Raw genomic sequence first — 27611 nt, forward strand, 5'->3', positions numbered from 1 at the left:
AGGAGTGTGCAGCTTAGGCTGCTTTGCTCATATTCTGCAGCTCGTAATCAACATGGGACTGTTGTTACAGCAGTAGTGTTGCACGGTGTACTGATACTAGGAAAGTACAGCGGTATCCAGCTGTTCAAAACGATACAATACCACATTTTATTAATACCATTACTTTATGAATGACAGCATGAGCTGTGTTTGTCTGCTCGTGAAAGTGAGGCTGAGCATATGAGTGCGCACTGTTCCGAGCTCTTTTCAATCCCTGCAGGAGGATGGTGTGTGTGGGTGTGTGCTGTTCCGAACTGTGCTGTTACAACAGTAAGAGTGAGAGCCATGACTGCTAAAGTTTCAGATGCTCGTCTTCCCTCGTCTTGACTAAAGCTGGAGGAGGAGGAGAAGCGCCTCTGTCTGCTTCGGAAGCTGATTTATCTTGGAGAAGCGGAGCTCTCCTCTGCTGCGGGCAGCACAGCAAGGCACAGCCCCGAGCTGGCTCTACATTCCCATAGCTAGTATGCTAGGTGGCTACGTGTTAGCATTACTAACGTCACGTATAGTGAAGTAAATTATGAGATTTTAATGTCCCTCTAAGTTTAACATATTTGGTGTTTGATTTTCAAATGAGTAAAAACCCACATGAAGTTAAATCAACACTCCGATCTCCTCTCTGTGCCACCATTCTGACAATTATTTTTGAAGATCGCGGGCACGTAAGGAATCTTGGGAAATGGAAGTTTGTGAGGGACAGTAGTGATGTGAAGAGGGAAAAGAAGGCAGCATTTGTGGGCTGCATAAGAAAGAACCGTTGAATGCAACCTCCAAAGGATGCAGACCCTGAATTGGGACACAGCTAAAGTAACAGACTTACACTTACTGCCATTTGTGTGTATTGTTTTTATAGACTATCAAACTGAATTACTGAACTACTGAAAGTAACATTATCATAATTTATATATCTCTCGTATCCCACAAGGCACACAAAAACCGGCCAGCAAACTCTGCAACAACCCAGCTGAGGCAGCCCTACCTTCCAGCTGTAAACAAATACAACACAGTGTTAAAAGACTCAAAAAAAAAAAAGCAAAAAGAGTGAATAGAGCAGCTAAGTTAATCTTTATTGATCAGGTGCCCATAATTAATTCAATTAATCCCCTCAGTAATTACATAATTTTTCGCTCGTGTGGAGTTTAATTATAACTTTGTTGACTTTACAAGACAAGAAAAAACTGATTTCCTTTAAAAGTTAATTTTTACAATAATAATGTTACTAAATGATATTAAAGTGACTCAAAGGTAGTGTAAACACCTATCCTCTGCCTTCCCCTTTTAAAGCCCTTTATTTTTGTCATGTCAGGACTGTCATCTTACATATCATTTCATTACTTTTCCTGGTGTTTTAGGCTTTTACTGTGGTCTTGTTTCAGTATCCGTATCGAGATACTTTGAGTAGGTATCTTATCGAAGTCAACAGCATCACAGCAGAGTGCGAGTGATGCTATTGCAAGTGTTAGACAGATTGAGGGACATTTGAAACATTCAATACTTGCATATTTACGGCTAAAAGATATCCAGCTACCATTTAAAAAGCTAACAAAATAAGTAAGCTCATCCACTGCCTCCACCGCTGATGTCATTCCAGCTGTCACTGTCCTCAAATGCATCCAGGCTAAGGAAGACGAGGCAGATGCTGGCATTAAAACAATGAAAAAGACCCTGCTAGAAGCTGTAAACAAAAGCTTTGGCACTGTGGAAGATGAACACCTATCAGACTTGCTGGATCCTAGATGCAAAGACAAGTAAGACTGTAAACTTATTACATTATATTTTATGATCTTTCTGTCTATCTACAGTAATATTAACAGTACTTTGCAAATTTCAATGTAATAAGATGCCATGATGTATATTTATAGCCAATATAAGTAGAACATAAAAATTGTATCCATTCTTTAATCTTTATACATACTTTTTTCACTTCTTTATTACTTTTTACAAGTTTCAAGTTTTAGTGTCACAATGACGTGTATTTTAACCTATGTTTTATGTTTTTTATGTTTAACTTGTGTTTTAGTTCTGTTTCAGTGCAGACTCTGCAAATTGTGCAAAAGATGCACTGAAGAAGGAACTTGAGAAGGAAGACTTACGGAGCTGGAGCATCGGAGGCTTCAAAGCCACCAGCAAAGGGTGGAAAAAGCAGCGGCATCACCAAGCAAGGGAAGCTTTATAAAAAGAATTTGACCAAATTCTGGAAGAGTGTGAGGATCCTGGTGCAGCAAACAGCTCAAGCTCTGCTGTCGAACTGCATGGATTTTTTACTGAGAAAACAACCACTACCTCAGACAACCCATGCCAGCACTGGGGAGTCAACAAACATCAGTTAGCAGGTCTTGCTGCTACAAAATACCTGTGTGCCCCCTCTGTGTGTTCAGCACAATCTCCAACATCATGGATAAGAATAGAAACAGACTAACAGCAGAGAGAGCAGAATTTTTTGTTTTCATGAGAAAGAACCTGCCATTGCTGCTTAAGTGAGCATTCAGGGCAACCACAGGCCACGAGTGGTGTGAGACTGCATAGCTGTTTACGTGTTTATGGTATTTGATTTGATTTTTTATCGGTGTCTGATCACTGTTTCATTACTGTTTCTCTTTTTTGACCAAATTGGTTATTCTCAGATATCTCTGATATATTTAATTTTGAGTTTCTGTTTGCACTAAGTATTTACAAATATGTTTGATTACTGTTTGTTTGACCAAGTTATTTCAGCTGCTTATTTATTCTTAGTTTCAGTTCCTACATTTTATTTTCATTAACTGTAGATTCCTTTCTTAAAAAATGTAATAGTATTCCAAGTTGCTGCTGGAATCATTGCAATTGTTCTTATTTTAATAAGAAACAAATAAATAACAATTTCGCACATGTGTTAATTTGTTAAATTTTGTTTTACAAAGTTAGGAAAGTAATGTTTATGTCAACCCTGATGCCTTTAGTCTCTTCAACATATGGCGGGTATATAGTTTATTCAATAAACAGGTATTGACTGATACGCAAAGCCCAGGTATCGGGACTGAAAAAGTCGGATCAGTGCATCCTTAACAATAATGTTAGCCATAGTGGTTGTTTTAGTGACAAAGGGCTATATGTTGGACCGTTTTGCATCACCATACATAACTGCCTAATGGAAGGAGAGGTGTGGTTTTCAACTGAAAGCATTATCTCCAGTGTACCAAACCAACTGCTAATGTGAATAGCAAGCATGCTAGTGATGATGTCATACCGGCATGCTGGGCCTGTTAACCTTTTAAGGCAAGTGAGGTAAGCAGTGATTAATTTGAACACAAGTGGTCAGCTGGAAAATACATGATAGACAGAGGTGTGAACAGCGCAGTAACTCGGCTGCCACTGGTGTCTGGATCACTGAAACAAATGTTAATACCAACAGGTCTGAACAGGTTCTCTGTTACAGCTGAAACAACAGAACACACAACTGGGTGGCTAGATATTAGCTTATAAATTTTACACATGGGATTTTAATATGGTATTTTTCATATTGAATGTTGTTAATAAAGATAGGTCAGCATTAATCAATTTAGAAAAAGAAACATTTTCACTAGCCTAAAAGGGATACAGTTCACCTTTGGTTAGTTTGTCTGATTTCTGATCATACACTTTTTGATGTGAATTCATACATTTATGATGCTTTTCCTGTTAACAAACTGCATGGCATATACTCTCAGTTGCTACTCTTCATCGCGTTACTTTGATTTTTTGGGGTCTAACTTCTCACAGGAGTCAATTAAACTCCATCTTTGAATGTGTGCTGAAATTGGTATGTAGGGGGCGATCCTCACAGTACCACGCAAGCTGGTTGGTGAGGAGGCCTGCGCCGTGACGCGCGGCTGCTTTTCTTCAGCGGGACATCCCGCTATCCCGCTGAATAACAAGAGCTACGGAGGAGCGGAGCGTCTCGGGGGCTGCTCCACACAGGAGGGGAGTACTCAGCTATTGTTCCATTGAGAACAAAGATGAATGCATAAGTAATAAGGGCCCGGACTCACTACGCCACCCAAAATGCAACGACCGCTTAATAATGCAGTAACGGCTTGATAAGTGTTTGTGTTTGCCGCTCTGTTACAGAACGGGTTACCGGCTAAATGCAGCGCTAACACTATAGCGGCGACAGCCCTCCTCTCTCCCCGGACAACCGAGGGTGCAAGACGACGGGTCAGAAATTATGCCCTCTGGTCCAGATAAGCTAATTTACAAGCTATAAATGCTAAATTACATTACCCGTGTCTCTTGGGGAGAATCAGGCAGTGGTAAAACCGGTAAAATACCGGTGATGAAATAAACTTCGTGAAACATCAAAGGCAAAAGCCGTTAGGTGCGAGCGGTTCGGATGTAATGTACCCGTTAGCCTACATTAGCGCATCCCTGTTGAAACCAGGGCTAGTGGCATTGTTTGACTGTTAGCATTCAACTACACACAAGTTAGCTGCCCTGCTTATTGATGGGACTCACTCAGCTATGATGTGTGTGTGTGTGTGTGTGTGTGTGAGTGAGTGTGTGTGTGTGAGAGAGAGAGAGAGAGAGAGAGAGAGAGCGAGAGAGAGAGAGAGAATTGCGCACCGTATCTTTATCGAGGTCGCCGAACTCGTGTTGGAGCAGAGCGACCCCATCGGACGACGAACATTTAGGAGTTTTAACGGTTCCTTAGTGATAGGCAGGAGGAGGCGACGTGGGCTTCAAAGACGAGTTAGCTTCTTGGTGGCTAACGTTACTAATGGCCAGATTAGCTGTATAAGCATTAGCAATGCATAGCATTAGCACTAGCAGTTAAGACAGGCCGAACATCCGAGGTTAGCAGCTGCACATAAGGTCAACTCACCATTGGAGAGATTGATGAGGGCAGCATCTTGAGTGGTTTTCACTTCTAGCCGCAGGGGCTGCTGCTCTGAGTGCCGCTGTATGTCTCCGTTCGCGTCTCCGATAGAGAGGAGCCGCACGCCGGGGAACACCGAGACCGCCATCTTCGATCTGGAAGTAGAGACAGGTCGGTGGCGCTCACATCCACGCACTGCTCTCTGCTGGAGGCAGGCCTGGCCATCAACGTCAATGAACTGTTGCCACAGCGCCACCGTGCGCTGCACAAATAGCAATGTGTGTAAACAGAGTGGCTAACAAACGTTTACATTTCATTAGCTATATATACATATGCGTGTGTATATATACATATGTATATATATAGATGGATAGATAGATAAATAAAAATCGATTCCCAATGTTAAAAGAAGAACGGCATTAAAAACATCAGGAGATAACCACAACGGGACATTATTAATTTGTAACGGTAATTTAATGTGTTGAAATGATATACACAGTAGCATAGAAAGCAATGTGCTACTGATGTAAGCATAGTCATGACGTATTAGGGTCAATAATTGGGAGGCTGATATCACAATAAATGACACAGTATTTTTTGTGAAACATTTGCTAGATTCTTTATCATTTTTCTCACTCCCTTTCCCTTGTCCCTACTGTCCACATTTCAGCTTGTGATTGTAAGACAACACCTTTGCATATCTTAAGTTATTGCACATTTATTCATGCTTCATTCCGCTTACAGAACGAGATCACCCTAAAGATTTGTCAGTTGTACTTGGCAAGGTAAACTCTATACAGATGGATTCACCTGTTCAAAAACAGGTCATACAAGGTCATGGTGATACCTTTTTGTGACATCACATGTGTCTGTATTTTACCTGAAAAAAATGTGTTGTGTTTTTCAGGTTTGCAATAGTTACTATTGTTAAAACTAAGATGCAAATTCCATGCCAGATATGGCTTCACAGGTTGATGACAAAAACAGACACATGGTTACATTTAATGGTGAAAAATAACAGTGCACATGATGAAGTTTTTGAACTGGGCCAGGAGGTATTCCAGAAAGCAGGTTATATGAAAACACTGAGTATGTTAGCCCTGAGATGAGGGAAACTCTTTGTTATCTGTTCCAGAAAGAGAGTTAAGTCAAACTCTGAGTCAATCACCATGATAACTGACTGTGAACATAACCAGAGTTTCTACCTGTCTCCTCCCATCTGAAGCAAGCTGTCAGACATGGCTTATCATTTTTGCAAGCCAATTGATATAGAAGCAGAATTATTACGCAGTGCCTTATGACGGGAGAGGATTTTCAGACCTAGATTGGATGTGCTCTCATTCCCTGATGAATATTTGTTGTAATGGCACAGTTTTGTATTACACTCAATCATTCATCTAAATAACATTCTCTGGCCATACATATTCTGTCTCACAAACTGCCTTTCTGTTGGCTGGGAACAACTAAAATGTCAATTTTTTTATATTTAGTATGTTATTGAATTTTCATATACACAACACCAAGATTTTAGTCTACAAATTAATGACTCCAATATGGATAAAATAAAGAGAAATTAAAAAATAAAATACTAAATTAGTATATTAAAAACAATAAAATAAAACAAAACTCCAACTATAAATTAAATTTAAAAAGCATCCAAAAAGCTAAAATACTACCATACAATAAAAGATAGTAAACAAAATCAATAATAAAATATCAGTTAGCTAAATAAAAGTACCATCCCCACATATGCATCATAATCTAAAACACAATCGTCATAGTAATTCACAGTCCCATGCGGAAAGTTAGTATTGTTTTCACGGTGTGCTTCATATCAGTATCAAATGTTAATTTACTCAGCATGATATTAGTCAAGAGGATATATATATGTGTTAAAATAGCATTCTGTTGGGTGTTTAAATGACTACATGTTGAAATAGCAACTGAATACATTTTTAACGTCATATGTAAATAAAACCAAAGTGAGGTCGGGCTACAATGCATTACTTTTATTAATGATGTTTTTATATTTCATTTTCAGTTGCTTTCAAGTGCATTTTCCCCGTGGGATTGCCCCTAAATGAAAATCAAAATGTATTCAATCCATCACTCTTTCATCTATATGCTAATGAAATGCGGTTAATGTTAAGTCAATGGACATGTGCATTCAAACTTACGCCTTTACACAAATGACATGGGCAGTGATTTTCTCCCATGGTACTTTTCTCTCCTTAGCTGCTGCAACTGTGTTACTTTTCTTTCTAAATATGGGCTCATATTTGTCATAGGCAGCACGAGGACCACTAGTTCCAATGGGATAAAGTAGCTTGGTTTCTTTTTGTCAGCGGTTGCCATGGTGAATCGACAAATCGGGGCTCCATTGATGATGGCTTTTTATTGAGGTCGTGCACGCGCTGAACTCAGGGTGAACATACTCAGATTTGATTGAACTAATTCAGATCAGCTGTTCTGGAACTGAATACTCAGAGTTTCCCATCTAGGAGTAAATCAACTCAGAGTTCAGGGTTAGACTCAGAGTTTGTTGAACCTCCTTTCTGGAACACACCTCACACTGTGAGCAACCAGATCAGCAAGTACCCATCAACTTACATCAGCTCATCAGGTTTCAATACTTCCTTTTTCCTTCAGAAGTTTTCTTTCAGTTTTGTAAATTATGTCTGACTATCAAGTACACAATGAATGATTATTTAAAGGCTTATGTTTCTCTTAAATAAATGACAGGAAATAAATATTTCAAAAATAATAAGCCACAGGTTTATAAAATCCTTTGAAAGGTGGACTAAAATATCCAATTTATTTTTCTCTTACATTTAGCATAGACTGAATATGTACTACAATCACACATATAAAAGAAATAAACATGATATTCATTTTTTTTATATCTGCTATGGACAGTGTTCATAAACTGAAATAGATCTGATAGGAATCTGATATCCGCCAATGTGACTTTCAAAAGATTCCCTCGTCATCAACTCCAGGATCTATTTAGGATTCAGGATATATCCAATGACACCCACTGGGGCTAACACAACAGGCCCAGTTGTGTGTGAGTGCTCTTGGCTTCTTCATCTTCAGAGGCAGTGAAGCACATGACAGGAATCCACATAGGAAATAACCAGGCATCTGTTTGAGTGTTTTGCACTCTTTCAACAGCCCTAAAGAGACAAAAAAAAACACGTAGCTTGAAGGGATGTGTCTTGTGCTCTCAAATACAGCAGGCCCATTGTTTAGCTGTTGCATGATGGACAATAATAATCTAAAATAACTGATCAATTCAAGCAAATCAAAGAGAACCACACTCACATATCAGAGGATCAGAGGAGGGCACATGACTTGGGTGGCCTGAATGGGTTATCACTGGAGGGCACCCCAGTGAGGAGAGGGTCTTTGTGGGCATTTTGCAAACAGAAGGTCTTCAGTTCTGCAGCAGCCTGAGAAACCTGTTTTCCACATATCACATCATTTGGTTAATGGAAAATAGAGTTCGTGATCACTCCTCTTTCAAGTGTCTTTACAAATAATATATTTATATTTAGAGATGAGCGCCCACACCAGCCACCATCACACTTTCCATAAAACAAAGAAGACCTGAGTATTCTAAAAAATGTTGTGGATTATGCTCACTTGCTATTAACTCTTCTAGAGACCCAAGGTTCCTCTTTCTACTAACCTCTATCAACTAAGCTGAAGACACGATATATTTATATATATATATATGTACAGTATATATGTGTGTGTGTGTGTGTGTGTGTGTGTGTGTGTGTATATATATATTCATAAATACGTACAACCCTGATTCCAAAAAAGTTGGGATGCTTGTAAAAACAGAAATAAAAATAGAACATTCCACAGGTAAACAGGCTCAATGGTAACCGGTGATAGTATCATGACTGGCTAATGAAAGGGGGGATCCTCAAAGGGTTCATGAAACCTATTACTATTCGTTGCAACGCATACCCTGAAGCATTGTATCCCGAAGCATTGCCCTGATGCATTAGTGCACACAAAACGCATATACAAGTACCCCCAGACTATCCCACTGCAGTAGTCAGCTGTCGCTATCTGTTATTTGTCATACCTATTTGACTTATTCTCATTCTTATTCTTATTAGGGTACCTGGAACCTATTACTATTCGTCGCAACACATACCCCGAATGCATTAGTACAAACTAAACACGTATACTAGTACCCCCAGACTGTCCGCCATCGCCATCTGTTATTCGTCATACTTATTTGACTTATTAAGGAACCTATTACTATTAGTCACCACACATACCCTGAAGTCCGGCAGCTGCATTAGTACACACTAAACACGTATATTAGTACCCCCAGACTGTCCCACAGTAGAGTCAGCCGTCGCTATCTGTTATTCGTCATACTTATTTTTATTATTCTTATTCTTCCGCCAAAATTTTAAGCTCGATTAGAGCGTGGAGGAGCTGACAAAAATGATGTGGCTGCGGCGGCTTTGTGACAACCTCTTCTCTCTATCCAACATCATATTTTCACTATTTGGTGAAAGGTATGGCTGTAAAATGGACCATTTTGACAGGGACATTTCCATTAAATTCAACTGCCTCCATGGAGCTGAACTAAGAAGAGGGGGGAGAGGAGGGGTGCAGTTGGGGCATTAATTACCATGGCAACGACACTTACACACACACAAAGCCATCCTGGTGTGCGTGACTTTTCCAATGTAAAGTGATGCCTGGTCCACTTGTCCACTAGTGATTAATGGTTAACTGACCCTTTTTATTGCCATCATTGGCCCTTGTGGCCCCTCAGCTGGAGAGGGCCCTTAATTGGCCCTGGTGGCCAATTGAAGATGCCAATTACTATTTAATGGTCCACCTGTGGGCCCTCCAAAGGGCCCTTTAGGTCCCTAAGGTGGAGAGGGCCCTCAATTGGACCTTGTGGCCAATTGGAGATGCCAGTTAGTAATCAATGCCAGTTAGTAATCAATGGCCCACTCAATTGGCCCTGGTGGCCCCTCAGGTGGAGGGGGCCCTTAATTGTGGGCCATGTGGCCTATTAAAGACATCACTTACTGATTAAAAGCAATTAACTGACCCTTGTGCCTTGTGGCCCTGTGTCAAAGTGTTGCCACCCCCCTCCTCCCTCACACACATTAGTGTGTTACTAAGCTTAATACGCAGGAAAAGCTTCCCTCAGCGGAAGGCACCCTCCAAAATTTCTGCTGAAATTTTCTATTTCTTATTCTTATTTCACCTTCCGTACGTTTTTTGGACCGCTACTCCTCCTGCCTACTTTGTGCTATTTAAACCATTCAACTATCACAATGTTTAGCTCATTCAGGACATTATTGGAATGACTTTTCTCATTTCTACTCTTTATACTTATTACAATATTAAGCTTTTTTAAAACGTTTTTTCCCCATTTAATGAATGGGGAAATTTTTCAAATTCTCTTCAACCTACTCCACTTTCAAAGTCTACTGCTTCCGCATACTTTCAGCCAGAGACTCCATTTAACCTTATAGCGGGTCACAACGCCTTTAACTCTAATGATATTTATCTTTTGTATCTATTACGTTTTTTGAGTTTTGTCGATTTAAGTTTTATGCTCTTTTCAGACGATTTCTGCGTTTATAATGGCGTCAAATGGAGATGGAATGTTGGAGGATAGAGCACGTGACATCACTAATATCTCTTTCTCTGCACTTTTACAATAAATTCTCAAAGTCATCTGCTGCCCACAGTTTAAGGTCTTCATACATCAATTTTTACATAACAACGTAGGTATTTATAGTATACCATTACAGCTTACACTGTTCGTTTTGTACTGCTTGTTATACTATTCTTATACTTCTCTTATACTTCTTTTACTATTACCACACTATTATTTCTACTGTAAATACATCTTCTTCCACTACAGCTATTACTGCTTCTTATACTTTTACTACCCCTACTTCTGCATACTTTGGGCTACAGAAACCATCCAAATGTCAAAATGTTGTGCTCTTCAAGGACATTTATGCCTCTCATTTTATTTTCTACATTTGATGCCTAAAATATTAAACATTGATTATTTTAATCTTTTCAGCTGACATCAACTTCTTTCTATGACACTCTTGCAGTTCAAAAATGAAGAAGCTAATTCTTCACTTTAAAGCAGTTAATCTATCATATACATATATATATATATATATATATATATATATATATATAATTTTAATACATTTATGCATTTTCAGCAATAGATTTCTGCATTTTCAAACATACTCTCAAACTGATTTCAGCTATTAGCATCCACACGTATGTTCCGCAGGAAATGCATTTTCTAGTTTTATGTGGGATTCAATGGAGGAAACACAGATCAATTAGTCAGTTGTTAAATTGACCAATTACTTTAAATTGATAAATTAATTGTTTAAAGATCAATCATAAATCAAACTCGGAATTTAAGAAAAGTGAATGAGGTATATACACTTGACTTAACTGGCAACTGTGTTTGAGAATGTACACAGGGTATATGATGTAGGATAATAATACAAAGTCAAAAGTCTTATAACTTTAAGACTTAGACTAAGAAAGAGGAAAGTGAATTAGCATAGGATTAATACACTAATATAAGTGAGTGAGTGGTGAGGTTAAAATCTGAAACTTACTTTGCAAAGTTTGCAGTGTTAAAATTCAGTTAAGTGAAAGTTCATCACCATATGGTTATATGCATGCACAGTTTGAATAATCACTCCTCAAGTCTCAGCTAACCAAATCTGCCACAAGATGTTGCAATTGCTGTTCTATTCACTCTTTATTGAACTAACCACCAGAAGACATTGTGGCATCCAGGGGAGGATTACCTCAGCCTTGGCAATTCAGGACACTGAGCAAACAACTTGTCAACACAACCTGCTATGAGACAAACAGCTATTTCAAATACTGGGCTAGTAAACGACACGGGTTTCAACAAAGTTTAAGCCACTTCAGTAACTACAAACCACACAAAGGTCCACTCTGGGACATTCAGAACATGCAGACTAAGCTCACTCATTTGAATAGCGAGGGTATTGATACCCCGATGCGATCTCAAGCACCATAGAAAACACCTCTACTACCAGCGATTTGGTCAGTTGACATGTCCCCCACTTGTACAGGGAAAGTTGAGCTCTGCAGTTCCCCAGAGGGAAAATGTGAAGACCACACCAAGACAGTCCACTACAATACAGTAGCTGTTATGTATTGTTAAATTTTAATAGTTGGGTTAGGTTTTATTATTATGTGAATGATCAAACAACAGTAATGTGTGAGATGTGTTACACAGTCATGGCTGAACCACAGAGCTTTCATTGTTTTTCAGTTCACTTGTAGGGGCGAGTATTGTCAGAAAGGGACACTGGCAAAATGGACAAGTTAAGCTTTGCAATGATTTATATTTTCAAGGAAAACACAAAATAACCAAATACCAGTATCTATGCATTGCTTGACAGGTATATGATCAGAAAAAAAAGGTCACCCGGATATCACATCACAGTGTTTCCTCTAAGATTTTTTTCAGCAGCGGGGGCAGGCTCTCCGGGGAGCCGTGGCGGCGTAAACAAATGACGCTTTTTAAAGGCTGAATGTAAAAATAAAAAATAATAACAAAAATTCAACAATAAAATAATAAAAACAATAAATAATAATTTCTTGATGGGGCTGTAATCAGTGGCAAAGTTTGCACCCGGGCTCAGAACAATGGATTTTTCTTGGTTTTTTGTAGAACAGCTCTAAGGCTCTGTTGTACGGAAATTCCCCGTTGATGCTCAGCAGCATACATGCTGCAAGGTGATCCCCCTGCAGCCTGTTTCTCAAGTCAGTCTTCACCTACAAATAGAAACAATCATTTTTATTTTTTTATTTATTTTTTTCAACCCATTTAGGGTCCCAGCCTGATAGCCTGTGTTTCCCTTTATGTTTTTCTCCTCTACTCTCATCTCTCTCTCCTGCACCATCACTTTGCTCTCCTGCTCCTTCACTCAGCACTCCCCCTCCTGTACTCTGCTCTCCTTCACTTTGTTGCACTGCTCCTCCCTGTCTGTTACTTGTCTTATACGATTACATAAAACATTAACGTTAGATAATTTACACTCACGTCACATTTGATTACAAGTGTGAACATAATTTTTTACCTAACCATCATAATTTGAGTCAGTAAAAAGGCTAATGATACCTGACTAGCGCCATCCTCATCAGGTGTCTTTCTCTTCTTTGAAAAATATTTGAACAAGCTCATCTGAAAATGCAGTCAGCAGTTACATCATAGCGTGTATATCGCTTAATGCTATTAATTAGTTTACTCACGTTAGCGACACTGAGTTGAGTTGGCACCGGGCCCAATTAACTTAAGCTACGTAACCTTAGCTGGCCATCAATATTTTGTGAATGTTTATTTAACTAATAAAATCTATTATAAGTTTTCTTAAGCTAATAAGTCTACCTTTTCTCCGGTAAATTGCACGCTATTTTCAAGCCGACACTCCTCTGACTCTCCGACCTGATGCCTGGATGCCAGTAGCTAATTAACGTAGGCACCAGTTAGTTCTGTTGGGGGGTGGGAGGGGGCGGTGGTATCTACCCCAAAGAGTAGATACGGAGCAAGATAGTTATCTGCCTCAGCACTCGCGACACCCAACGCAGTGCAGGACTGTGCTGTGATGCGGCGGTGGTGTATTTGCAATTTAAAAAAAAAAAAAAACGACATTTGAAGGAGCGGCAGGTAGGATTTAGGAGTGGCGGACCGCCACTCCTGAATGAGTGTAGAGGAAACACTGCATCATATTTGTAGGCATGGCTTCGCATGCAGTGAAACCTGATACAAGAAACACAATGGCAATTGACTTTTTCATTCCAATATACAGTGTTTTGCAATGGTATATAATTCTGTATCAAAATTACAATGAATCAATTCCAAAATCTTTTCCCCTTTTTGTAAAATGCTTATTTTGATAGTGTCCCATTTTGCCAGTTGTCTACTGTTAAAATGGGACACGATTTTATTGCCAAGATGCAAAACTGTTTTTTGAGTATCATAAAACACTTAAAACACCCTATATACAGATCATTATTTTCATAAATTTTATCAAATATATTTTTTCTAAATATGTCAGCTAGCTTGCTGGAACTAAGCGAAGAAGGGCTAGCACAGTCATGTTTTAGCAAGCCTAATTCAAAAAGCTCTAGTTAGCTATTCTACCCCACAAAGGAGAAAGGCAGTATTTCTTAGAGTGCAGAACTGTAATGTATAGCATTATTAATAAATATTACATATAGAAATGTTTTAAATAACTAGCTAAATAAGTAAACAAATACGAATATAAATTGTTTAAAAACACCAAAATGTATTTACATTTCATAGGCAATGGCAGACAAAGGAAAGGGGACAAGTAAAGACAGGAAATGAGAAGCAACAGCAAGGATAAGGCAAGAGAAGACGTACAACCAGTGGACTAAAGACAGGATGAAAGGGACAGTTTTGGAGTATCTGGAACAATCAGAGGCAGGGCGAGTACCAAAGCTACAAGTGCTGGCTCAAGCATGGAATTTACCTAAAAGTACATTGCAAAGAAGGGTGAAAGCTGTTGTAAAGGGTTATTATATGTGTTATTTGAACACAATACATTTTTAAATTACTTCTTGTCTTCAATATCTCTGGCTTTTATATCATAATATAAGTTGTCCCATTTTAGCAATGAAGGTTTCCCATTTTGCCTGTAATGCCTGTAAAAAAAAAGTCAGGACCTATGTCTCAGGACATACTGTGTTTGAGATGGGATAACTGATTCTGTGTTTTATTCTGATTATTTTTTTGTTTTGCATATTGTGGTAAAGGGGTTCATATTTATAAAGCGATCGTCATGTTTGGAGCTCAGACAAGTGGAAAATTCTGTAAATTGTTCCAGAATGAAAATTTTCAATTTCAAAGTGTCCTAATTTAACAATACTCACTATATTTAAAGTTAAAGGACATCCAGTGTTAAAAATAACTGCAAGATGTTCTAAACGCCAGTGAATAATCATTTTAAATAATCGTTAAATAATTGTGATTTCAATATCAATCAAAATAATCAGGATTATTATTTTTGCCATAATCGAGCAGACCTACTGTTCTCTCTGCGAGCCACAGCGAGCCAGGCTTTGCTCTGCTATGTCTCCTGCAGCCCATACTGTGAGTGCTTTCAGCTGGGAGGGCAGCAGACGTAAGCTGAGTACCTCGGCGTGCAGGCTGCCCTCCTTACGGCAAAAGTTTCTCACATAAGTTGGGAGTGAGGCAGAGATGAACTGTGGTGAAAAAAACTTGTTTCCCACTTAGGATTTTTCATCTCAAAACGTAAATCCACCATGTAAACAGAACATCAATACATCAAGCGCTTATTTTAATACTTCTGCCAAGTGGCATTGTGAATTTGCATATTAGCTAAATATTTAGAATCATTACATGAAGATTTAAGACTCAGATTTAACATATAACATTTAGATTTAAGATATAAGATTGAGATTTAATATTTAATATTTAGATTTAATATTTAACATTTCGGATTAATATTGCAGATTTTTATTTAACTTAACATTTAGATATAACATTAAACATTTAGATTTAATTTTGAACATTTTTATTTAACAGTGACATTATCTTAAAAATATTTTTTTAAGAAAAGAAAAGAATAAATCTGATGAAGTTTACAAATATTTCTCTAAATGTGATTAAAAGGTGACTTCACACCTTCAAAATCACACCTCTTTTTAAATATCTTTTAGAGCTAAATGCAGAGAAATGTTGCTGTTTCTTTCAGAGTGCACAACTTTACAATTGGTACCCCATAGTTAACTCCATAGTTAGTCCTTGCCTATAGTGAGATATAAAGTGTGTAGCTTGTTCCCTCACTTCACTACTAATTCTTTTAAATATTTAGGAGGGGGAGTAGTCTAGTGTGTGTGCTCTGTTTTCCCAACCAAGTTTCCAGTAACTTTGATGTGATTTCTTTCAGTGACTCAGATTTCCTACCAAAATGTATTACTATATTGGACACAAAGGACACACCTCTTCATACAGGATTTTAGTGCTTCATCTATTTTCTGTTTATATTTTTGTATAAAATTGATGATATCAAACTGGATCACCACACAGGACAACTCCTCATAAGAGATTTTAGTGCTTTTCCCCCCATTATTAAAATAAATAGACTATATTTATGACAAAACAAGTTTTTTTTTTCTTTTCTCTAGTTTTACACAGCTGGTCAACTTTTTTCTCTACATGCGGCTCCGCAGCCCTCCAACAGGTAAAAATTATCTGTATAAAAAATGAGTACAATCTGCTAAATGATTATCAGGTAGTGAAACTGGCACAACCACATGGTACAAGATGGAGACTGTGTAGAGGTTTTAAAAAAACAAAACAAAACAAACAAACAAACAAACAAAACTCCAGCTCTCACCACCCACGACAAGCTCCACATCCATGCTCCATGTATTTTGGCCATAGCCTATCATCAGTGTAATCAACTGAAACTTTAGTGTGGGCTATACAAGCCCACCATTTTAACAATTTCACAAATTCAAGTCTGACATTTGGTTGTGGTGTAAAAGCACTACTGTTTGGACCTAACTAATTACAAGACTTTGTAAGACAGAGTGACATTCTTCTGTGCTTTATATATTCTGCTTCCTGCTGGGTGATTAGACATACACTTAAAAGCAGTATGATTTCTGTTCTGAAAAAAATAGTCACACAATCCCACCAGTCACAAAGCAGCACAATCAACAAAGCTGACACTGCGCTGCACTTGCAGAGAAAAGTCTCTGTGCTGCCGTTTCACTTCACGAGCTACACTGCACACCAGAAAGTTACACACTGGCTTCCACATCTATTCTAACATGAACAGGAATGTAAAAATGTATTCACAGAGAGGATGGCTAATAAGAGTAGTTTGCAGCAATCACACAAGGCACTTCATTTAACAGAACCATGCAGGTTCAACTTTACACCAACTAACTAACTACATATATATACGTATATACTAACTATATATATATATATATATATATATATATATATATATATATATATATATATATATATATATATATACTAACTTTATATATACTTAGTTAGGTAGTTATTTGGAGTAAAAGTTTGTTAATTAACTATGATGGATAGCACATTAAAGCTCATGCGCTTCAGTCACGCGCACAGGAGACGTTTGACGGATAGAGAATTGAAGTGATGAGCTGAGAGTTTACCTTTATCCGACGGACACTGGCCTCGAGCCGAAGCTGCCTCACTGCCTTCTGGGCGAGGAGTAAACTGCTGTTGGCGGCGCTGTTGTTCGGCATGATTCGGTCCAAGTGGCAGCGAAACGGACCAGTAGTCACTAGAGCTCATAAAACACGTCTTCCGGTCAAAACTTTCAAAATAAAAACAAACAGCCCCTCCCCTTGAAATATCTCTTCCATTTAGTCTACTCAAAAAACTGTCAACAGTTCGGCCAGAAAATCAGCTGGTTACAGAACTTACAAGGAGAACCATGTGGCATGTTGATTATCTCATATTGGTCATGAAAGTCTTTCAGTTAAAATAATAAGGGTAGAAAGCAGAAGTGATTGCATGGCATTGCATGACATTAATTGTTTAACTGTTTAACTTTTATTTAATTAAAAAAAAAAAACATAGACTGGGACAGTTTTCTCAAGTACAACCAGCATGTTTGAAGCAGCTGAACAGGTGCATAAAATTATGGCTTTTGCTATTGTGTGCCTGTCTGTCACATTTCAGACATTTTTAGTATTTCTGTCACTTAAAATAAATTTAATACAATGCTGTGAGTCCATGTCAGCTAAAAAAGACAAGAATAAGCCATACAGGCATGTTCACTATAGGCAATATGGCGCCAAGGATACATGCAGTAAGAGATTGGGAAAAGAGTGGCAAAAATTGGTGAATCTTTTTTGATGAACAGCAACAGCTTACATTATTGTTTAATTAATTAATGACTGAGCTGCTAAATTGATTTAACTATTTAAAAACAAACAAACATGACTGTCTCATTTTACCTGAACATGTCAGCCGACTGAGGTCAGGGTTCATGATGTGTTTTGAAGGTCTAAAGTTTCCAAATTATTTTACTTATCATCATATTTTCTGATAAGAAAATAATAAATACATTTCTGTGGAGACTAAATGAACCCTTTTGGATTACGAATTGAGTTCTTGATATATTTCCTTAAGTCTGCAGAAATGTAATTAATGGACAGAGAAAACTGGTTACAGAAAAATCTCTATTAAATAAATGATCTTCTGTGTAACCTACAACCAGGGATGATTGTCTTTCTGAAGTCTTGAACTAAATACTCAGTTGATCACATGATAAGTTCAAGAAACACTGCTCATTTTAAACAAATACAAAAAGATGTCAAGTGTACAGTGTTGTGTGTATGTTTTAGGTTTATAATAACCTAAACAGTCTACTATTTCTAGGCTAAACTGTGATTCTTTCATCTCTTTAGATCTTATCCACTCAGGTTTAAACTTTTGCTGGAGAGCAGCAGCAGGGCTTTAGGGGAAAAACTAAAAAAATAATAATATATTTCTGTCTGATTTATACAAAATGCATGCTTTTTATTTTTACACCTGGATTAAAGAAAACCAACAGATGTTAAGACGATCAGACAGGTGCTTATTCATTTATGTCCAAATCTCTGCCAAAGACTTCTTTGGCAACACTGATGCCCCTTTTGGTCAGTTGCAGAAGCATATTGGATGCATCAGTGGCTAAATTACAAATAACCATTGAGTCTGGTGGTGTTTGGACAAACTCATGGATTTATGGTCAAATTTTGCACAAGGCTCTTGCACTTGTTTGGAACTGGTGGAACCCCTATTAACCAATATCAAAATAATTTTACATATATGGTTCAATAGTTGAACATTATTATTTAACATATCCTGTAAGTTCAGTAATGATTGGACAAACAGTTTCTAAATGAATAGTCAGATTTGTGTTATGCCATATGCACTTTTTGCATTTGCAAAGCCATAGTGGTCATTCTGAATTAAACTTTCAAGATATGTTTCAGGTACTATGTTTCATGATGACTGACTCAACGGTTATGAAGTAAGGTCTGTTTCTATGTTGGTTCACACTTCTCATGGGTAATTATCTTCAAAATGCAATGAAATATAGGTTTTGATGACTTCTAATAAGCTTGATCCAATAATCATCCACAGAAAACCTGAGGTTAAAATAAAAAAGGTTTTACTTTATCATCTTTTATTTTGTTTTTTCAACAACAACAAAAAAATAAAAATAACCAAATGTTAGATGGTGCCCCCTTTGAGCAATGTAAAAATAACACACATGGTTCAATATTGTTATGAAAAGTATGCTGCAACTTTTGTAATGACTGGACAAAACATTGCCAGATTTGTGTTATAGCACACCCATTTTTTTGCCTTTGCAGCATACTCTAGTGGTTTGAATGTCAAGGGTATATTTCAGATAGCTACTGAGGTGGAGTTCAGTCACGATAATTGGCCATACAGTTACAGCCTGCGTTAGGTCAATCAATGTTACTGGTAAATATCTTCAAAAAGCAGTGTGATGTCAACAAGCCAGCAGTAACAGTGTTAAGCCACCTGCATTAATCTAGACCATTAAAGTAAACATTATCCTAGTGAAGGTATAAAAGAAACAGCTGTGGTGACAGTCAGTGATAGCAAATGTTATAGCCTCTCAAGCTGAATCTTTGTGATGACTTCTATGTGTGCAAGCTAATTAACATTAGACAACATTAGTACAAATGTTAATCATTGGCTAACTGCAGCATAGCCAAGTCCTGTTTTAGCCAACTGAAAGATCATATCACTGAGTCCAGCCAGAAAAATATTCAGGGCAATGAAGAAGTGATCTGGTTATAATTGCAATCTATTCAGTGAATATTAATAGATTGGACCTGCTCTGTTTTTGTATCATGATGTGCACAAATTTAAGATTTTTCTTGATTAGGTGGTGTGGAATATAGGGACAATGCATACCACCTGATCAGCATTCGAGAAGTAGATGAATGGAAGACAGCTTTTAACACCCAGTTAGGGCATTTTGGCTGAGTGGCCGACTCCCTTCCTCAGGTTTTGCCAACTTTTACAGAAGAATTATTCCGGACTAGCAAGATTACTGCCCCTTTAACTCGCCTCACCTCTACTAGCTCACCTTTTCAGTGGTCAACTGAAGCTGATGCTGCATTCCTCAAGTTAAAGGATAAGTTTATTAGTGTACCAGTGTTAATGCACCCAGACTCCTCCAGCCAGTGCATTGTTGAAGTGGATGCCTCTGATTCTCCTACCTGCGTTCAGCCAAACGAGTCAATTCCTGTCAGGCCTTTGGTCCCTTTTTCTCAGCCGATTTCAATTTACCCCCTCCAATTTACCACCAGCTCGGCCACAGGTATGTCGCCTTTCATGGCTGCTAATGACATCTAACCCCCTCTTTTCCCTTCCCAAGAGGATAAAGTGGCTGTTTTTTCTGCATTTTTTTGGGCTGTGTTTTCTGCTGTGTGTGCTTTCAGAGGCTGATTAGCAGGACAAGCAACAGGAGTGCATGCTGGAGCTCTGCATGCACTCCTGTTGCTTGCCCTGCTACTCAGCTGCAGCACACCTGCCACCTATTCCACTCATCAACTGCAGCACAAAAGGCTGGGATTACATCCCTTTTTGGCCTCATAATATTCATGTTCCATTTGAAAGTACTCATGACAAAAAAAGTTGATAGAATAAATATATTGTCATGCAATTTAATCACATGACAAAAAATGCCCCTGGTGTGTAGGCCTTAATGGTGTGTTGTAGACTACTAATGGAGTACCTACCAATACATATCTGTAGGCACAAGAGAACAGCGCCGGCCCTGAGCATAGGCTCTATAGGTGAATGCTAAGGGTGTCGTCATCCACAAAATGTTTAACTTTTACTATTTTTGCCAATACTATTACTGCTATCATTTTGAAATATTACATAAGCCCACAACAACAAAGCAGCCTATTAAATAATGGATAATTTTTCTGGTTTCCTGTCGCCCGCGGACCCCCTTCCCTGGCTCGATTTATCTGATTCTGAAGTGACGTGAGATGAAGATGCTGATAACTGGTTAGCAAAGTCTAAAAAAATGAAGCTCTCTGGTGCCCAGGGGAGGAAAAGAAGGAAGGAAGGAAGAGGAAGAAAAACGAGTGAAAGACAAAGGTACAGAAACATTAATGTGATGATGAATGGATGAAAGTAATAGTTTATTGCATTGTATTTACCATTGTTGGAGCAGAGCAGTAACTTGCTAGCATACTTTTGGACGATAGCAACGTGGTATTGCCAATCAATAAATAGCTAGAAATGAAGTTAAGTTGAGTAACATCACCGTTAACACTCCACTCCTAAGCTTTCCCATATCTTTCATAGGCATTTACATTTCACTGCACTTAACTTCTTCTTTGAACTCTGGTTAAAGACAGCATTTCATTGTAATGACGATAAAGTTGAATCTCACTCATTTCCATTATTAGTCTTATGTATAGCAAAACACCATGGATCTGTTAATTTTTTTATTGTACTTTGTTCATTTTTTTGTCTTATTAAAATGTAATATCCAGTGGTCACATGTTCTTCTCTTCTATCTTCAGATGCACTTTTAAAATATTTGAATCCCCCCCCTGCAAGTCCTGGGCCACCTGCAGACACCTGCCCATCATTGCAGCATCACCTTTCCCCTCCATCTCAGCACAACCCTTCACTGCAGCATCACCTGTCCCCTTCACCTCTGCACAGCCCATCACTGGAGCATCACCTGTCCCCTCTACCTCAGCACAGCCCATCGATGCAGCATCACCTGTCTCCTCCACCTCAGCACAGTTCATTGGTGCAGCATCACCTGTCCCCTCCACCTCACCTGTCCTCTCCACCTCAGCACAGCCCATCACTGCAGCATCACCTGTCCCCTCTACCTCAGCACAGCATCAGACCTAAAGGCTGCACCAATAGACCCTGCTGACTGGCCATCTCTAACTGATAAAGTGAGAAAAGAGTTAGTACACAGAGGACCATTTCAAATAAAAAACTATTTCCCATTTCCCAAACAAAAAGATGGGAGAAGGTGTCATCATGACTATTTTAACAGGGTCTTAGTCAATGCAGAAAAAAATCAACAGAAGCTGGCTGATGTACACAAAAAAAGAATGATAGCTTGCACTGCTTCTGTTGCCAAATGTTTTCTTGGAGAGATTACAAACTTAAAAGGGAAGGACTAAAGGATTGAAAAAATGCAAGCCCCTTGCTCAAGATTCATGAGGATAGCCAGGAGCACAATACCCTCATGGCAACATGGAAGGAGTTGGAAGTCCATTTTGCAAAGGGGCTTAACAATAAATAAGCAAGAGATAGCACTCGCTGAGGCTGAGAGAAACAGGTGGCGTGATGTTCTCTCTCGATTGGTGGCAATAATTCAGTCCTTTACTGAAAGAATCATGGCTTTAAGGGGGTCCACAGATACATTAAACAAACCAGACAATGGGAACTTTCTAAAAGAGGTGGAGCTCATGGCCAAATTTGATCCAGTAATGAAGCAGCATGTTGGTAGGGTGGAAAGTGGAGCTGGAAGTCACACACATCATCTGGGCAAAACAATCCAAAATGAACTAATGTACATGTACGTAAACTGATGCAGTCACACTCCATGCAGCAAGACGTGGCAGTAGATATTAGGGATCGACCAATTATCGGCTTGGCCATAATATCGTCCGATATTCAGCATTTTCGGATCATCAGCATCGGCCGTTTTTTTCACAGATAACCGATAAAATTAATTAATGTATTTTAAAATGCGCTCCTTCGGCTCTGATGCAGCCGTCTCTGCCTGAAGTCACCACTCTCGGTTGTGTAACAATGTCCCGCCCACATCCCTCACTGATTGGCTACTTGGTACAAGTGAGCCAGTGACAGCCAATCAATCAACACTGAAGCCTCTACATGCAGTGCCACAGACACAGAGGAGAAACAGAGGACTGCTTCGGTGGCTGATCCAGCAGAAAAGGTAAGGCAGTGTCAGTCGAAGTTTCAAAGCCCTTTAGGATGATTTTAAAAATACCACAACCTTGATCAATATTGTAACGTCCGGCAAGACGTTGGAAAGAAAGGCGACGGTTTATCAGTACGCCACTTTATTACTGAACTGGTTACTGTAGGCCGTAACCACGCACAAAACAAAAGTAAAATAATACAGACACGGATCAACTTGGCTGCTCTCTGGCTCCTCACACTTGCTCTCCCTCACACACCCAGACTCTTCACCTTCTCACCCCTACCCCGCCCCCTCTCTCCTCTCAGCCATTCACATGCCTAACTCAGCTCTCAAGATGCATTCAGGTAACAAGAGAGGTAGGAACTTACAGAACATCTGCACGTAACAGCATCCAACATTAACATAGCAGCAGAGTTGCTACACTGCCCCCCCCTTACTAAATCCCTCGCCCCGAGGGATCACACAAAAAGTCTCTGAGGTAACCTGGGGGTCTTGTCTGTCTCTGGGGCCTCCTTGAAGTGGACACAAGGGGCTGTATCTGCAGCTCTGCAGTACCCTGCTGCTGAGCAGGGGGTGAGTTCAGGAGTGAGGGGGATTGGGGGGAGCTGGAAGGGGAAACAGTCAGTGGGTCTGGGGGTGTGGCTGTTCTGTTTCTCCGGGGGGTTGTCAAGGGTCCAGGGCGCTGGAGTGGGCGTGCGTCGCCTCTGTATGGGGCCAGCCTATCTCTGTGGAGGGCCACCCGTCTTCCCCAAGGTGGCAGCTGGACCCTGTACACCACCTCCCCCAGCTTCTCCAACACCTCACACGGCCCCACCCAGTGGCAGTCCAACTTAGGGCACCGACCCTTCTTCCTCTTCGGGCTATACACCCAGACTAGGTCACCAGCCCTAAAGTCTCTCCCTTTGGCCCTCATGTCGAAGTTTCGCTTTTTGTCTTATCCCGCTTTCTGCAGCTGGTCACGGGCAAAGCATGGGCTGTCTCCATCCTGTCCTGGAGCTGCCTGGCGATTCTGGTCCTGGCGGAACTGTCGGTGCGCTCTGGGGGTTTCCCAAACGCCATTTCTGCCGGGGTCCGCAGCTCTCGTCCCAACATAAGCAGAGCGGGTGTGCATGACGTGGAATCCTGCACAGCGGACCTGTAGGCCAGCAAAACGAGGGGGAGGTGCATGTCCCAATCACGCTGGTGTTCCGCAGTGAGGATGGCAAGTTGTTTTGCCAAGGTTCTGTTGAACCGCCGACACAAGTCCGCACCTGTGGGTGCAAAGGTGTAGTTCGATTTTTTTGCATTCCTAGGCGCTCACACATGGCCGAGAAAACAGCCGACTCAAAGTTCCTTCCCTGGTCACTGTGGATAGTCTCAGCTGCCCCAAACCTGGCAAACATGCCCTCGACCAGCACGTTAGCAACAGTCTCTGCCTCCTGGTCTGGAATGGCGTACGCCTCAGGCCATTTTGTAAAGTAATCCATGCCGACCAGAACATAACGGTTCCCCTTGTCTGTGCGTGGGAACGGACCCATTATGTCCACTGCTACTCTCTCCATCGGGGCCCCTACTGCCAGCTGCTGGAGCCGGGCGCTGGACTGATCTGGGGACCCTTGTGCGCCAGGTAGAGGTCACAGCGGGCGGCAAAGTCCTCAACATCTCTCTTGAGCTGCCCCAGTAGAAACTTTGCCGGAAGCCGACGAAGGGTTTGGAGACTCCAAATGTCCCGCTCCAGTCGTTCCGTGACAGGCTTTTAGCACTGCTTCTTTTAGGGCCCTGGGGACCACCACCTGCCACTTATCCTCTCCTGTAGCTGGCTCTTTCCAGGCTCTCTGGAGCACTCCATCCTTCACTCGGAGTGCGGCAAACTTTTCAAACAGTCCTTTAGTGGCAGGTGAGCACCCAGCGACCTCGGCCCCATTGTGGTTTTCGCCCAGACTCCACCCACTGTGGCACTGGTTGGAGGTCAGCGCCCTGCTCCTGTTGCACTCTCCATTCAGCTGAGTCGACGACCTGCGCTGCTCTGCAGGCTGGCCCATCTCCGCCGTGCATGGGGTCCCGCTCCTCCTCAGCGCGGAGCTCCTCCTCCCGGGCCTCCCTTTTTCCGCATATCGGCAGCCGTCAGGAGCACAGGGGCGCCCGGACATGGCGTCAGCATTGGCGTGGCGAAGCCCAGCCCTGTACTCCACTTTGAAGGCATATGGCGCCAGTTCCTCCAGCTAGCGTGCGATCTGCCCCTCCGGCTCCTTGAAAGACATTAACCACTGGAGGGCTGCATGGTCAGTCCGGATAGTGAAGGGCAGGCCGCACAGGTAATACTTGAAATGGCTTATCGCTCTCACAATGGCTAGGAGCTCTCTGCGCGTCACACAGTAGCGCCTGCTTCGCTTTATTGAAGGTTCTGCTGAAGTACGCCACCACTTTCTCCCCCTCTGGCCCCACCTGGCTCAACACTGCTCCCATCCCAACGTCGCTGGCATCTGTGTCCAGGATGAACGGCAGGTTGGGGTCCGGGGGGGTGAGGATGGGAGACTCTGTCAGGGCTTTCTTAAGACAACTGAAAGCCTGCTCTCACAGTCTGAAGTCCAGGCAAAGTCACTGTCTTTCTGCTGCAACCGGAAAAAGTGCGTGCAATACATGAGAAGCCGCGCACAAACCGCCTGTAGTAGGACGCCAGTCCAATGAAGCTCTTCAGTTCTCTCAGGTTGGTGGGGTTCGGCCAGTCCTTCACTGCCTGCACTTTCTCCTCCAGTGTGCTGATGCCCTCGCCTCCGATCTTGTGCCCCAAGAACTCCAGCTCTCTTCTCATGAAGCAGCACTTATCTGGGTGGAGCTCAGACCTGCCGCTATCTGCTGTAGAGTCCGCTGCAGGACGCCAAAGCCGCCTCAAAGGAGCTCCCATGAACCAGGATGTCGTCTAGATAGACCAGACATTCCTGTCGGGGAATGTCAGCCAGCACCTTTTCCATCAACCTTTCGAACGTGGCCGGGGCGTTGCACAGGCCAAAGCAGAGGACTGAAACTGCCACAACCCCCTGCCGGTGCAGAAAGCAGTCTTTGGTCTGGCCTCAGGGCTGAGGGGCACTTGCCAGTATCCGCAGCGCAGGTCTAAGGAGGAAAACCAAGATGAGCCAGAAACCAAGTCCAGAGACTCGTCGATGCGGGGCAGCGGGTACGAAGTCTTTCTTGGTCACGCTTGTTCAGTGGTCTGTAGTCAACACAAAATCTCATTTTGGGCTCCTCTTCTTGTTTACCATCACAACCCCTGAGGCCCAAGGGCTGTCAGAGGGTTCGATGATGCCAGCCCTCAGCATCTCATCAATCGCACTATCAGCGGCAGCCTGATGTGCCAGAGGGAGGCGGCGGGGGCGTGTTTTAATGGGCCGTGCATCCCCAGTGTCAATGTCATGCTGCACCAAGTGAGTCAGGCCCACTTCCTCCTCTGTCAGCGAAAATGTCCTTAAACTCCAGCAACACCTGCCACAGCTCCTCCTGCTGTGCAGGGTCCAAGTTGTGGCAGCTGCGTTTCCATACCTCTCTCACCACTGCCAGTCTGTCGCCGGCCCCCACTGTGGGTTGCTGGTCCTGGGCAGGAGGGCGTACAACCTCTGGGGGATGGGAGATGGGGAACTGGGGTGCAGGGGGGGCGGCTTGGGGTGGGGGGTGTGACCAATGATGTTCCTCTGTCGCTCTCAAACTTGGCAGGTGCGGTCCTGAGGCCTGTATGGGGTGCACCATTTCAACTGTGGGGCCCCCAGGAAAGGCCAGTGTGTTCTTCCCCAGGTCTAACACACACTGCGCGGCACGCAGGAAGTCCAGACCCAATATGCAGGGGTCCTGCACTGCTGCAACCCACACCTTAAAGTTCACTGCCAGTCCCCCACCTGTATGGTCACTACCCCTCTTCCAAGCATGGGGCTAACTCACCAGTCACTGTTCGCAGCTTCACCACAGTAGGTTCCAACTGTGTCCCTGCTGGCACCACGTCAGGTCTCACCAGTGTTGCAGTGGAGCCAGTGTCGACCAGGGCTGTGCATGGAGCCCCGCCAGGGGTGATGGGGGACATGGCAAAGTCTCCTGCATGGGTCCAGCCCACCACCTCATGGACTCTGCGCTTGTCGCCTGCTGCTGGGGAGTGGAGCCCGCCTCCCCGGGCTGTGCAGTTGGGCTCCGTCCACTGGAAACAGGGCAGGTTGGGACACAGTAGATGGGGCCTACTGGCGTCCCCTCACGCAGGCCCCGAGGCGTTTCCCTGAACACCAGCATGCTTAGGGCACTGTACGCTGATGTGGCCAGGCTGGCCACATGTCCAGCACACAGGGGGGCCCCGGCGAGGGCGGGTGTTGCCACGTGTTGATTGCAGCGACACAGCTCTGATCAGTTCTGTCAATTCAGCAGCCCAGGCTGGCTTCTCCTGGCCCGGGCCTTCCGGCACCACAGTTCTCACAACCGGCCCGCCCCCACCAGTATCACTCCCAGCAGCAACCCCTACAGCCTCCCTCTCCACAGCCAGCTCCAGTGCCTCCTGCAGACTGCGGGGGTGCGCAGTTGTGCTTGCAGGCGCAGCCTCTCGGGATATGGCTCGATAAACTGGTCTCTGGCTAGCTCATTCTGCACATCAGTGGGCATGTGGGCATATGCTTTCCTTGCCAGAGTCTCAATGTCATTAGCCAACACACGGA

General features: G+C 41.9%; 2 protein-coding genes across 3 annotated transcripts in view; both read right to left on the minus strand.

Annotated features, from left to right (window-relative positions):
- Positions 1–5213, minus strand: part of carm1 (coactivator-associated arginine methyltransferase 1) — a 55657-nt gene extending 50444 nt beyond the window's left edge. The window contains exon 1 of the mRNA XM_042504478.2: positions 4874–5213. Coding sequence (XP_042360412.1) covers positions 4874–5015 — 142 coding nt within the window. The 5' untranslated portion in view covers positions 5016–5213. The remainder of the gene's footprint in view (positions 1–4873) is intronic.
- Positions 5214–5319: 106 nt separating this feature from the next.
- On the minus strand, positions 5320–20410 carry LOC148186397 (guanine nucleotide-binding protein G(I)/G(S)/G(O) subunit gamma-5). Of its 2 annotated transcripts, none has more exons than XM_088090942.1 (4): positions 20231–20410; positions 17132–17295; positions 8192–8328; positions 5320–8043 (listed from the first exon to the last, which is right to left on the minus strand). In XM_088090942.1, exons 2-3 carry the CDS (start codon positions 17222–17224, stop codon positions 8203–8205), a joined length of 219 nt encoding a protein of 72 aa, XP_087947068.1. In that variant the 5' UTR covers positions 17225–17295; positions 20231–20410; the 3' UTR covers positions 5320–8043; positions 8192–8202. The 2 variants fall into 2 exon arrangements, with proteins under 2 accessions (XP_087947068.1, XP_087947067.1); XM_088090941.1 differs by having other exon boundaries at positions 17132–17262; positions 20231–20409.
- Positions 20411–27611: the final 7201 nt, after the last annotated feature.

The sequence above is a fragment of the Plectropomus leopardus genome, chromosome 18 (assembly GCF_026936395.1).
Source record: "Plectropomus leopardus strain MGB_pleo_1.0 chromosome 18, ASM2693639v1, whole genome shotgun sequence".
Lineage (NCBI taxonomy): Eukaryota > Metazoa > Chordata > Actinopteri > Perciformes > Serranidae > Plectropomus > Plectropomus leopardus.

Coding starts and splice junctions, on each gene's coding strand:
- LOC148186397 (XM_088090942.1), bottom strand. CDS start 17,224: ATGCCGAACAACAGCGCCGCCAACAGCAGTTTACTCCTCGCCCAGAAG. Junction 8,329..17,131: donor CCAGTGTCCGTCGGATAAAG/GTAAACTCTCAG, acceptor TGTGGAAAACAG/GTTTCTCAGGCTGCTGCAGA.